This window comes from Somniosus microcephalus, chromosome 17 (assembly GCF_052327205.1).
Source record: "Somniosus microcephalus isolate GS21.2 chromosome 17, FLI_Smic_1.0, whole genome shotgun sequence".
In the NCBI taxonomy this organism is placed as follows: domain Eukaryota; kingdom Metazoa; phylum Chordata; class Chondrichthyes; order Squaliformes; family Somniosidae; genus Somniosus; species Somniosus microcephalus.
The window spans coordinates 41,596,436-41,609,798 of record NC_141003.1 but is presented as its reverse complement, the minus strand read 5'-3'; the positions used below and the strand labels follow the sequence as shown (position 1 = coordinate 41,609,798).

The following is a 13,363-nucleotide window of genomic DNA, read 5'->3' as shown; positions in this document are numbered from 1 at the left end:
TGCAATTTACAGTTGGTGAATCAGTCAATCGCAACTTTAACAGTTCTAAAAAGAGAAAAAATACTATCCTATTAAGAGAATCTTACTTTTAAATCTTAACTTCACTACAGTATTACAGTTCTTAAAGGTTTCTATACAGGATATCCATCAATATCAAATACCTTTGGTCCCCGAGGTGCAAAGAGTTATAGACTACAGAGCCGCCTCTGTAGCCGAGCATCGCTTTGCCCGATTAAAGCGAGTCTGATATCCCATTTGAAACTTCAATATTTATACCCTTTTTCAGTGGTATTTCCTTTAAAGTTTCTGCTGATGCAAGTCAATTATCCCTATTCATCTTTCTGCCGACCTCTGCACTTCTTACTGCTACATTAGCTGCATTTAGGGTTAGGGTTAATCTTGTCTCATCTCCAGGTGTTCTGGGTTGACCATATAAAAATGGTGTGAAGGGCAAGTGTTCCTCATTTTGTCATCTTTACCAGGGCAGATGTTCCTTATCTTATGTGCCATCTTTACGAAGTTTAAATTAGAACACCTTATCCAGGGTGAACCATTGTTTTTGTTTCCAAAGGTCAGCCTGTTGGAGCCATGCACCTTCTGTTTCAATAAGGTTATTCAGGGTCAACAACTGTCTTACCTCAATAGCCAGAATTCTTTCACAGCTATTTCATCGTTCGGTTTGTAAATTTCCAAACCCAGTTTGTCCTGTTTTAATAAGGCCAGAATTCTTTCATAAGATGGTGTATTTTTCTGAATCGGTTATACGGCTTATTCCTGCACAGCCAGGCACACCAACATCACCAACCTTCTCCGCCATCACCTGATGCTACACAGGGCATGACAACATTGCTGCCCGGGAGGCCAGCGATGGCATCACCATGGCCAGATTTACTTCACTTGACGCTGTAAACCCTGGCTGCCACATGATGCGCCAGGTTGAAACCATCCCACACCAGCACCATGAAGCATCCCTTTAATGTCTAAGCCATTCCATTCACACCCCTCACTATAGTGGGGTGGGGGGGGGGGTAGGGGAGTTATGCCTCAACATTTACTAGAACTCAGTGAGACACTTTTCAAAGGTGTGCACAGATCTGTGATATGTGAAGTGTTGAAAATACAGATTTCACTGTATGACAACACATTACCAGAAACTTCACATGAACATTGGCTAAACCTCTCAAATGCCTACCCTTGTGTGTTGTTAGTTGGTATGCTTGCAGTAGGATGAGGGTGAGTGTGAGGGGTGGCTAGTGAGATGGGGAAGTGATAATGTAGATAGAGAGGGTTGGGTGGAGGTGCAAGGTAAGTTGGTGTGAGTAAGGATGTGCAGGAGTAGGGTAGGGAAGGCAGAGTGATGGGGATGCGTTGAGTGGCATAGCAGGGTGAGGTTGAGTGTGGCTTTGCAGTAATGCTTCGTGATCTACTGAGATCATTGAAAGGTTGGTGCCACTGCAGCCTGGCCCTCCTGACCACATCCCTGCTTGTGTTCTCCTGTGCAATGTGCAACCAGGCTGCGTTGATCTCCAGGGGAGGTCTCTTCCGCCCATGGGAAGGGAAGAGAATCTCCCTGTGTGCTGTGACTCCCTCCATAAGCATGTGGAGGGAATCATGGGAGAGCCTTGGTGCAGCCGTGCACCTTTGTGCAGTGCTTGTCAGTGTTTGCAACACCTCAATGCTGTAGAACACTGACAGCACAACTGTCAAAATCAATGTGGACATGGCCCCTTTAAGGAAACCGGCTGATGACGCATCATCAAATGACGTCATCAGACCCGCTTCCCATTAATTGGTGGACTTAACGAGGCCAATCTACGGAAAATCTTTTTGAGAGAGCGACTGCAGACGGGAGCGGGACCGGAACCCGCCAACCAGCGCTTCCACCACCATCCCGCCTCCACAGGGAAAATCCAGCCCTATGTAATGGGTGAGCTCAGCAGTTGCCAGAATGGCATCAGGGTCCTAAATCTCCAATTTGCATTGAATAAAGCGGCTCCCACCTGTTTCTGGCATTGACCACTTAAATTGAGGCCTGCTCGAAAATGGCATCAGGCAGGCATCTGGCGGGAGGTCAGTGCTAAGTTTATTTCTGTAATTTGGGTCTTGCTACCGCCCCATCCCTGCTTACAAAAAAATGGGGAGGTTGAGAACCCAATATCAGGGCCGGTGAATCTTTTCCAGAATATGATGAATGGTAGATTATGATAAATGATAGCACACAATCCATGCTATGTAATTGAAGAGAACTGCTGCTAGTTCAACAGTTCAGTTCGCCACAGGAAGCATCAAATGTCACATGCTGTAATTGGATCATTCTGTCTTCACCCATATGCTTAGTGACTGAAAGCCTGGCTAGTTTAACAGGTGGCACTAATGGGTGGAATGAAACGATGTGCTCTCTTCCAGCGGTCTCTCAACTGTAACAACACATACGTGGATGAAGGACGAATGTATCGCACTGCCATTGGAGAGTCTACAGCCTCCATGGAGAGCACTGTCAGGTCAGCCAAGAGCCACAATAGCTGCATTGCTTCTAAACTCAGGTAATCAGGTGGAGGGTGCATGATTCTGATCTTTGCTGGTATACTTCTAATATAACCAATTGCATGGTCTGTTACCATCATAGTGCGTTAATTTGCTTAATCTAATGCTCATTTGTGTCAAGTAAGCTTTCTTTTACAATATCTAATTGACCATGCTTGCATTTGCCCAGTTTATTGCTGCTATCTATGCTTTTCATTAAAACTAAACCCTTGCAATGAGACATTCAAAAGCATGAAAATGTGATGACTTGGCACCAGTGATTAGTTGACGAGGTGTGTTTAATTTCTGGTTAAGTATTACCTGAGGCTGCTTAAATCTACTTGGAACACTGACAGGTAGTCACTGAATAACAGCATTGTGTGCAAAAGAAAGACTGCTCTAAAATTCACATGACTGTACATAGGATACCTATGTATGACTAAGCCGTGCAGCGAAGAAACTGGAAAGGGCTGCAGGATTAAATAGCAGAGCTGGCAAAGACAGCACTAGTGGCCTTTATTTTTGAAGAGTTAAGTATGAAGTCAGCCACTGAAAGGAGATAAAGAACTACTGCAGCTAATTAACGGGGACATTTTCATAAGAACATAGGAAATATCCTACATTGATCATAGAGATTTTCTGTTGCATGGCCAATTTAGTGGTTGTAATTTTTTTCCTTTCAGTCTTGTGCCATCACCCACCTCGTCATTGGATTCTGACCTTTTTCTCCCTTTAAATTTTGTTTTGCTGTCTTGTCCTTTTTTCTAAGTTAGAGTTGTCCCAAGAGACTGTGGATAGCTTTTCAGCATTGCCACAGTGACCTAATTATCCACTGTTGAATAAATACTAGATTTATATTGGTTTGTCCATCAGTAAAGACAGTTCCACTAGTCACTTATTCCCTTTCATTGGCTCATGATGATCAAGGTGGATGATCTTGGGTCACATATCCTCTGGTTAATAGTGAGGAAGAAAGCTGTAGACTGCCAGAAGATAGCACCGGTCAGGTGGGCAGAAAAGTGGCAAATGGAATTCAATCTGGAGAAGTGCGAGGTAATGCATTTGGGGAGGGCTAACAAGGCAAGGGAATACACAATAAATGGTAGGATGCTGAGAAGTGTAGAGGAACAGAGGGACCTTGGAGTGCGTGTCCACAGATCCCTGAAGGTAGCAGGACAGGTAGATAAGGTGGTTATGAAGGCATACGGGATACTTGCCTTTATTAGCCGAGGCATAGAATATAAGAGCCGGGAGGTTATGCCTGAACTTGTACAATAGTTAGGGTACAGCTACAGTACTGCGTACAGTTCTGGTCACCGCATTACAAGAAAGATGTGATTGCACTAGAGAGGGTACAGAGGAGATTTACGAGGATGTTGCCAGGACTAGAGAATTTTAGCTATGGGGAAAGATTAGATAGACTGGGGTTGTTTTCTTTGGAACAGTGGAGGCTGCGGGGAGACTTAACTGAGGTGTATAAAATTATGAGGGGCCTAGATAGAGTGGATAGGAAGGACCAATTTCCCTTTGCAGAGAGGTCAATAACCAGGGGACATAAATTTAAAGTAATTGGTAGAAGGATTAGAGGGGAGTTGAGGAGAACTTTTTTCACCCAGAGGGTGGTGGGGGTCTGGAACTCACTGCCTGAAAGGGTGGTAGAGGTAGAAACCCTCATCGCATTTAAAAAGTGCTTGGATGTGCACTTGAAATGCCGTAACGTACAAGGCTACGGACCAAGAGCTGGAAAGTGGGATTAGGCTGGAGAGCTCTTTTACGGCCGACACAGACACGATGGGCCAAATGGCCTCCTTCTGTGCTGTAAATTTCTATGATCTATGATTCAATGGTCCTCATGAGACTTGATCTAGGACTGCTTTTAGAGAATTGAATTTCTCCTCTGTTCTCCAATATTGACTGTCCTGTCTAAGATTATTCAATTTTTCTTGAGAAGGCAAAATGTTTTCTTATTTCTTAGAATTGCTCATCCATTTACTTAAAACAGGAGGCATCCAACCTCTGGACTACTATAACCTTATCGTTCCTCTGGTTGTTTTGCTGTCTAACTACGACCAAGTTGTATTAATACTGAAAAAGTTCTGCATCTTTTCACAGGGATGAAGCTCAGAGAGTGAGCTTATTATCAAGTCAAGCAGAAGTTAGCCATACAGAACCAGATTCTTCAATATTCCACAAAAAAGTAAAGAAACCTGATGGTAAGGCTCGTCAGGTTAATCAATCTGTATAGTCCATTTGTGCAAAATGTTTACGTTAAAAGTTATTTAACAGTTTTAGCAATGAATATAAGTTTTTCTGATACAGAATAAATACAAATAATTTGAAATACATCGGATGAAGTAAATATTCCTCTGCTGTCTGGTGATATCTACACTACAGCAATCTATTCAAAAGTTGTAAGTAATTATACTCTAATACAAGTTGGCTATCAGAAGTTCTATACTGACGATACATAGTCCATGGGGCCAGGTCCACTGTAGGTCCTGATCTACAATTATGTTGTAGCTTCTAATGGTATTGGTGTTGGTGCTGTGAAGCTATGGATTTTGATTAAGAATGGACTGGATCAGTAAACATTACACCTTTTTGTTATTCTAGTTAATGGATTTTTTTTCCATTTGTTTCTTTTTTCCAGAGCCAGATTCTGACTCGGACAGCGAGCTTTCCTTGGAAGATGATCACAGCAGCTCCTATGCTTCTAGTCATTCATCAGATAGTGAAGATGAGTTTCAAGCAGACCCCAACTGGAAGCAAGGAGCAACTAAAAATAATGAAAAAAAACCCATACACAGTACACCAAAGGGTAAGACAAAATACAACAAGTAACAGTAAGAAAGAAGTGGTACCTGTTTTCTGTCAGTCACGTACATAATAAAGAGCTGTCTTGGTGTGTGGTAGTTCCACTGACTGAGAGTTCTGCCTCCAAGTAGAGATGAAAAGTTCTCAGCCTGGCACCTACCTCATTTGCTTCCACTGAGTGAGTCTAATCCATTCTCAGATGGGCTGGAGCGGGTACTAGGTGGTAGAGAGAAAACGGGGAATTATAGACCGGTAAGCCTGACATCGGTAGTGGGGAAAATGCTAGAGTCCATTATAAAAGATGTAATAGCAGAGCACTTGGAAAACAGTGACAGGATCGGACAAAGTCAACATGGATTTACAAAAGGTAAATCGTGCTTGACTAACCTACTGGAATTTTTTGAGGATGTAACGAGTAAAATAGATAAGGGAGAACCAGTGGATGTGGTGTACAGGAAACTTTGGTTTATCCGGAGGTTGTATGTCCGGAAACCTCGACCTACCGGCAGAAATCAGGAGCCATTTTGTTAGGTTTTTTTTCTTCTCGTGGCTTTTTTTTCAACAGTCAGGCTCTGCAAAGTCTCTCTGAAGCTGTTGCTAAGCTACAGAGACGCTTCCAAGGTACGGGCCGACTGTTTACAAGCTGTTGCTAAGCAACAGTGTTTGTTGTCAGATACGGAGATGAAAACCTCCGTATGCTTCAACATTAACTTTGTATGTCCGGCAGTTTTGATAGATCGGCAACACGCCGGTCCCGTCGGTGCCGGATATCACAAAGTTTCCTGTATTTGGACTTTCAGAAGGCTTTCGATAAGGTCCCACATAAGAGATAAGCGTGTAAAGTTAAGGCACATGGGATTGGGGGCAAGGTATTGACTTGGATAGAGAACTGGTTGGCAGATAGAAAGCAAAGAGTTGGAATAAACGGATCTTTTTCCGAGTGGCAGGCAGTGACTAGTGGGGTACCGCAGGGATCGGTCCTTGGACCCCAGCTATTCACAATATATATTAATGATCTAGACAAGGGAACTAGATGTAGTATCTCCAAACTTGCAGACGACACAAAGCTGGGTGGGTGTGTGTGCTGTGAGGAGGATGCCGAGAAACTACAGGATGATTTGGACAGGTTGGGTGATTGGGCAGAAGCATGGCAGATGCAATATAACGTGGATAAATGTGAGGTTATCCACTTTGGTGGCAAAAACAGGAAGGCAGATTATTATCTGAATGGCAATAGATTGGGAGAAGGGGAAGTGCAACGAGACCTGGGTGTCCTTGTGCACCAGTCGCTGAAGGTAAGCATGCAGGTGCAGCAGGCGGTTAAGAAGGCAAATGGTATGTTGGCCTTCATAGCGAGAGGGTTTGAGTACAAGAACAAAGATGTCTTGCTGCAGTTGTACAGGGCCTTGGTGAGACCACATCTTGAGTATTGTGTGCAGTTTTGGTCACCTTATCTGAGGAAGGATATTCTTGCCATGGAAGGAGTTCAGCGAAGATTCACCAGGCTGATACCTGGGATGGCAGGAATGACGTATGAGGAGAGATTGGGTCGATTGGGCTTGTACTCGCTGGAGTTTAGAAGAATGAGAGGGGATCTCATTGAAACTTATAAAATTCTGGCAGGACTGGACAGACTAGATGCAGGGAGGATGTTCCCGATGGTTGGGGAATCCAGAACCAGGGGTCACAGTCTAAGGATAAGTGGTAGGCCTTTTAGGACAGAAATGAGGAGGAATTTCTTCACCCAGAGAGTGGTGAACCTGTGGAATTCTCTACCACAGAAGGCAGTAGAGGCCAATTGATTAAATATATTCAAGAAGGAGTTGGATATATTTCTTAAGGCTAAAGGGATCAAGGAGTATGGGGAGAAAGCAGGGACCGGGTACTGAACTTGGATGATCAGCCATGATCGCATTGAATGGCGGAGCAGGCTAGAGGGGCTGAATGGCCTACTCCTGCTCCTATATTCTATGTTTCTATTTGGGGGCAAAGCCTTCCTTCTAGGAGAGAGAGGAAATCTAACATTGCCCAACTGCCAATTGAGCATTAATGATAGTCTATAGTCTTGGAGAAATCCATGGTCCCGATAGTCCTATTCTAATGGCTGGATTTAAAAATAACCCAGATTCTTGACATGCACCGTGGCAAATTTGATCACACACAGGATAACAAGACAACAACAACTCATATTTATAAGGAACATTTAACATAGAAAAACGTCCCAAGGCGCTTCACAGGTGTAATCAGACAAAAATGGATGGAGATATTGGGGGCAGTAAGGCAAGTGCTCCCTTGATATACAGTGCGTTGCACTGTGGCATGCCTAGTTTCCTGAGTACTGAGCACCTTACATTAGAGTGCCACAGTAAAATGTGGATGTCCTCGGTATTCATATTAAACGTCCTTTAAACAGGGGATTGATATTCTTGGTACTCTTGAGTGCCCTTGTTTTGTAAGGATGAATAATACTGAGCTGGACTTCTAATAAAGCTTTAACCTCCGTTCCCCCCAACAGCTGAGTCCATGCCCAATCATGTGAAACATTACTGGCCAGCAGAATGTACAACAGCCAGTGACAGTGAGGAACCTGGAACATCGGAGCAGCTGAAGGTGGAAACAAAAGTAAATGTTGAGCTGCACAGAGAAAATAAAACGAACCACTGTAGTGACATTCCTAGAGGAAGTGAGGATGAGCTGCAGGAAAAGGAAAGTGCATCTGCATCTCAGCCAAACTCCAATCCACAACCAGAGCAAAGAAAAGGCAAGTATTCCTCTCAAAATGAAAAAAATGTAACTTTATTCTTCTGCAAGGTATGTAAGTGGGATTTGTTTTTCTTTTTCTATACAGAACGAACAAACTTAAACTGAAACAATAGCAAAATACTGCGGATGCTGGAAATCTGAAATAACAACAGAAAATGCTGGAAATACTCAGCAGGCCAGGCAGCATCCGTGGAGAGAGAAACAGAGTTTCAGTTTCAGGTCTGGGACCCTTCATCAGAACTGGAAAAAGCTGGAGATGTAACAGATATTAAGCAGCTGCAGAGACAGGGGTGTTGGGGGCAGGGGGGGCGGCGGGGTGGGAGGGGAGGAAGGAATTGAAGGAACATACTGTGCTTATGTAAGAGGCAGGAAAGATAAAGGGGGAGAAATTGGGTGGAGCCGCAAACGGGGCGCCAAGCTCGCCTGGGCGCCGGAATTAGCGCAGCGATTGGAGCAGCAGCGACCGTCGGAAATTCAGCTTGAGCGCCCCAAGAGGGACACGGGGCAAGGCTCGAGGCGCTCCGCGTCCCTCTTAGGGCGCTGAAACTGAATATCGCAGCGCAACGTGCCGCAGCGCCACACGCTGCGGCACGGCGCGCTGCAGTACTGCAGGCCTTCCTCCCATTCTTAAGGGGGAGGGGCCTGCACCAGCGCGATCGGAGATCGCGAGTGCCGGCAAAAGAGCCCGACACCGAGGAGAAGTGCCGGGCTCTCGGAAAACAGCCAGCACTGCTGCGGGGGGAGATCAGGAGGCTGGGGACGGAGGTGCTGGCAGGCGGCCGCCGAAAAAAACGGCCGCCCCGCACCTCCACCTTAATTTGCGCTACTGCTGCCACAGGTAGGCCCCGTGAACCGGGCGCGAGTTGCGAACGGCGCTACAGAGGCGGGCGCTACCGAATATCGGGGCGGTAGCGGGGCGCTGCGCACACCGATGACATCATCGGTGGCGGCGCAGCGCAACAGGCTAACGCCGCCATTAGCGCCCCAGCTAAATATCGCGGGAGGCCTGGCCAGTGGCGCTAAAGCCACTGAGTGCCCTCTTTAGGCGCTAACTGGTGGCGCAGCCCACCGAATATCTAGGCCAAAATGTTGCAAATGGGAATGGCAAAATCATACAGCATGAAAAATGGGGGCAGGGGTTATAGTTTGAAATTGTTGAACTCAATGTTGAGTCCAGAAGGCTGTAAAGTGCCTAATCGAAAGATGAGGTGCTGTTCCTCGAGCTTACGCTGAGCTTCATTGGAACAATGTAATAGGCCGTGGACAGAGAGATCAGAGTGGGAGTGAAGCAGAGAATCAAAGTGACAGGCGACCGGAAGCTCAGGGTCACCCTTACGGACTGAACGGAGGTGTTCCGCAAAGCGGTCGCCCAATTTGCGTTTGTTCTCTCCAATGTAGAGGAGACCGCATCGTGAGCAGCGAATACAGTATATTAAATTGCAAGAAGTACAAGTAAATCGCTGTTTCACCTGGAAGGTGTTTGGGACCCTGGACAGTGGGAAGGGAGGAGGTAAAAGGGCATGTGTTGATAGGGTTCCCCTTGTCCTCACCTTTCACCCCACCAGCCTCCACATTCAACAGATCATCCTCTGCCATTTCCGCCACCTCCAACGTGATCCCACCACCAAACGCATCTTCCCCTCACCTCCCTTTTCAGCATTCCGAAGAGACCGCTCCCTCCGTGACACCCTGGTCCACTCCTCAATCACCCCTTTCCCTTCGCCTGGCACCTTCCTGTGCAAGCGCAGGAGATGCAACACATGCCCTTTTACCTCCTCCCTTCCCAATGTCCAGGGCCCCAAACACCCCTTCCAGGTGAAACTGCGATTTACTTATACTTCTTGCAATTTAATATACTGTTTTCGCTACTCATGATGTGGTCTCCTCTACATTGGGGAGACCAAACGCAGATTGGGCGACCGCTTTGCGGAACACCTCCATTCAGTCCATAAGGGTGACCCTGAGCTTCCGGTCGCCTGTCACTTTAATTCTCTGCTTCACTCCCACTCTGATCTCTCTGTCCTTGGCCTATTACATTGTTCCAATGAAGCTCAACGTAAGCTCGAGGAACAGCACCTCATCTTTCGATAGGGCACTTTACAGCCTTCTGGACTCAACATTGAATTCAACAATTTCAAACTATAACCCCTGCCCCCATTTTTCATGCTGTATGATTTTGCCATTCCCATTTGCAACATTTTATCTTTCCTGCCTCTTACATAAGCACAGTATATTCCTTCAATTCCTTCCTCCCCTCCCACCACCCCCCCTGTCTCTGCACCTGCTTAATATCTGTTACATCTCCAGCTTTTTCCAGTTCTGATGAAGGGTCCCAGACCTGAAACGCTAACTCTGTTTCTCTCTCCACGGATGCTGCCTGGCCTGCTGAGTATTTCCAGCATTTTCTGTTGTTATTTCAAACTTAAACTGAAGTTTGAAACAAAATATACAGCTGTTCACAAAGCTTTTATTTTTTATAGGTTTTAAAGATTAGCTTCATTTTGTTTTGAAAGCAATCTGCTGCAGAATCTAACATACTTGTACTAGCATCTCATTCAATTACCTAAAGTCAAATGGAAGGCGGGACAGGCTGATGGCAAATGTCTAATGTTTGAGCAGAGGGCACATATTTAGAATCTTGGAAATGCAGTCACTCCAATGGGAGAATTTAATAATTCTCAACTAGAACATTAGACAGAGGATTAACTGACTCACTTGGTACTAGTTTAATTTTTACAGTGGAGACCCGTATTAAAATTTAGTTTGACAGAAGACTGCGTAGTGAGGTGCTGAGCTTGCTTTCCTTTCCAGGGCAGATCGATGGGACAGAATTCTTCTCTCTCTGCTGGTTGTACGGGTCCTATGTGAAATTCATCTTTTAAATATTTGACATTTTTGCGACACTCGGCACCGATTCATAGTGATGGTGGCTGGTACGATATCCAGCTCTCCAGTCACAGAAACCAGTGGATGTTAGGAGGTGGTGCACTGCAGTAGTTCAGCTGGTTCAGCAGCCAAGGTTCCTCTGTGTCTTTCCCTGTGAGGCAGCATCTGCCCTCAGTCTACAGGACCTCCTATGTCAACATAACAAGATGATAAACTCATGATGCGAGGAATCAGGGCAATACCCATCAATCTAGCAAGTTCTTGTAACAAGCTACTCCTCTCTTTTCCCAGAAGAGCACGTTGATGACTTGCCCACAAAGATCCAAAGGGGTAGAGATATTTGGCGGGAGAACTTTATGATTGGTAAAGTTCACCTACACAACTGTACTACCTTCAGGAATGCTATTTTCAAGCAGGTGCTAACCTGTTTAAAAAGCTGCTGTTCAGCACTGGCCATCAGTAGATGTTTATTATGGCCACCTTATACTGGAGCAAGTACCGGTTACTCTTATAGTATCAGATCTTTTAGTCTATTGTAATTAAACATTACAGGAGCAGATTTGAAGCGTTTACAAAGCAAAAACCTCTGATATTTATTTCAGTTGAATCTGATATTTCTCAGATTTTATGCAGAGACCTATTTCTAATGAAAGTACAGTGTATAAGTATATCTATATGGTTATATGTCAGTGGATGATTTGAGTGGCAGGTGTGTGGAATAGGGAGGGTCCCTAACCATGAAAAATAGCAGAGAAACCTCTTGGGGCATATTTTTCTGTCTGTGTAAAGTTTATTAAAAAACTGAATCTATTGTTGACTTGTAATGACAGTTAGTAAAACAACTTTTCACTTTGCTTAGAGAGGAAAATATCCCCTCCCCCAGTCTTTAAGTCGGTGCTTGAACTGTTCTTTGCTACTAATGGTTAAGTTTATGTAAAATAAGTTTTTCTGAGCTGGCCCACAATACAAGTCTCTTAATGGCATCACTTAAATCCCAAATGAGAATGGTTACCATGAGTCTCAGCTAGGTCAACTGGATGGAGTGAAGATCAGTCTGATTCTTTCACATTTCCCACTCAACTGGTCTTCTTTAGAGCAATGATTTGGCATCATTGGCATTCACAAGTTGGATGTCCAGCCTCCTTAATCACCGAGTTTATGCAAACGTAAGAGTGATGGGGTTTGGGTTGCACAAAGAAAAAGAAAATGAGGGGAAAATAAAGCTATGCTTTCTGGTGATGTCATCATCAGAAATATCTCAGAACATTGATATTTGAAAATACATTTAATTGAAATTAATTCTTTGATACGTTCAAATGTTATTTCAAGAAATTGTTATTAAATTTTGTAATTCTTTTCTGTCGCAGGTATCCTTAAAAATAAAGTCACTTATCCACCACCTTTAAAAGAAAAGAATCGGATAAATCAAATACACAATGAACTCTCTAATTGTAAAGCAACAACCATTTCCTCACGGACCTCCTCAATAGGGTCCAGCGATGGAACCCGTACGGCCGTAGGCACGGGCATATTGATAAAGCAACCGAGCCGGCAACAATCACAAGACCAGTTAAATGGGATGACGCCTATACCCATGAGTATTAGAACGGGCACAAGCACTGTCCACGGAGACACCTCCGATTCAGAGTGAGTATCCTGGGCAGAATGGAATGTTTCTCCTGAGGTAACATAAACAATACAGCCTGTGTAGGGACAGTGGATCCCACCATCTTTAACACTTGCACAACTACCTTAAAGAATATCTTTTGATGAAGGGTAGTGGAGGCAGATTCAGTCACAACTTTCAAAAGGGAGTTGGATAAGTATCTGAAGGAAAGAAATTTGCAGGGCTACGGGGAAAGGGCAGGGGAGTGGGACTAGTGAAGTGCTCTTGCAGAGAGCCGGCACGGGCTCGACAGGCCGAATGGCCTTCTTCCGTGCGCTAACCATTCTATGATTCTATGAAGTGATCATTAGTAAAAAAAAAAATAGACGCCAAAAATCATCAGGTTAAACTCCAACAAGCTCATTCTTTCTAACAGATCATGTGGACTTAATATTTTACTTTTGCCAATCAACACCCTTCCTAAAGTCCCAGTATTCATTATAATTATCCTCAACTGTTTTTTTGTAAGTATTCCAGTTCTATAAGTGAAGATGAGTAAATTTACATTATCTATACCCATCAACATCTTAAATGCTCGGATAATGCTCCCCCAACCATCTTTAATCGAATGAAAATTAATTCAGTAAGATTAGAATCTAAATCTATCTTAGAGCCCTAAATCTCTCAATCACCCTTGTAATTATACTCTCTGCCCTCTAATTTTCCTTTGAAAGTAATGTGCACAAAAGTGAACAAAATATTCCAAAGGTG

At 44.4% G+C, this 13,363-nt stretch overlaps 1 protein-coding gene across 6 annotated transcripts in view; it reads left to right on the top strand.

Annotated features, from left to right (window-relative positions):
* Window positions 1–13,363, top strand: part of celsr1a (cadherin EGF LAG seven-pass G-type receptor 1a) — a 377,534-nt gene that overhangs the window by 357,315 nt on the left and 6,856 nt on the right. For 5 of the 6 annotated variants that reach the window (XM_086010280.1, XM_086010278.1, XM_086010277.1 and 2 more), the window contains 5 exons: window positions 2,407–2,543; window positions 4,636–4,736; window positions 5,174–5,341; window positions 7,853–8,098; window positions 12,354–12,633. In XM_086010280.1, coding sequence (XP_085866406.1) covers window positions 2,407–2,543; window positions 4,636–4,736; window positions 5,174–5,341; window positions 7,853–8,098; window positions 12,354–12,633 — 932 coding nt within the window. The remainder of the gene's footprint in view (window positions 1–2,406; window positions 2,544–4,635; window positions 4,737–5,173; window positions 5,342–7,852; window positions 8,099–12,353; window positions 12,634–13,363) is intronic. The other variant, XM_086010282.1, reaches the window with a different exon arrangement.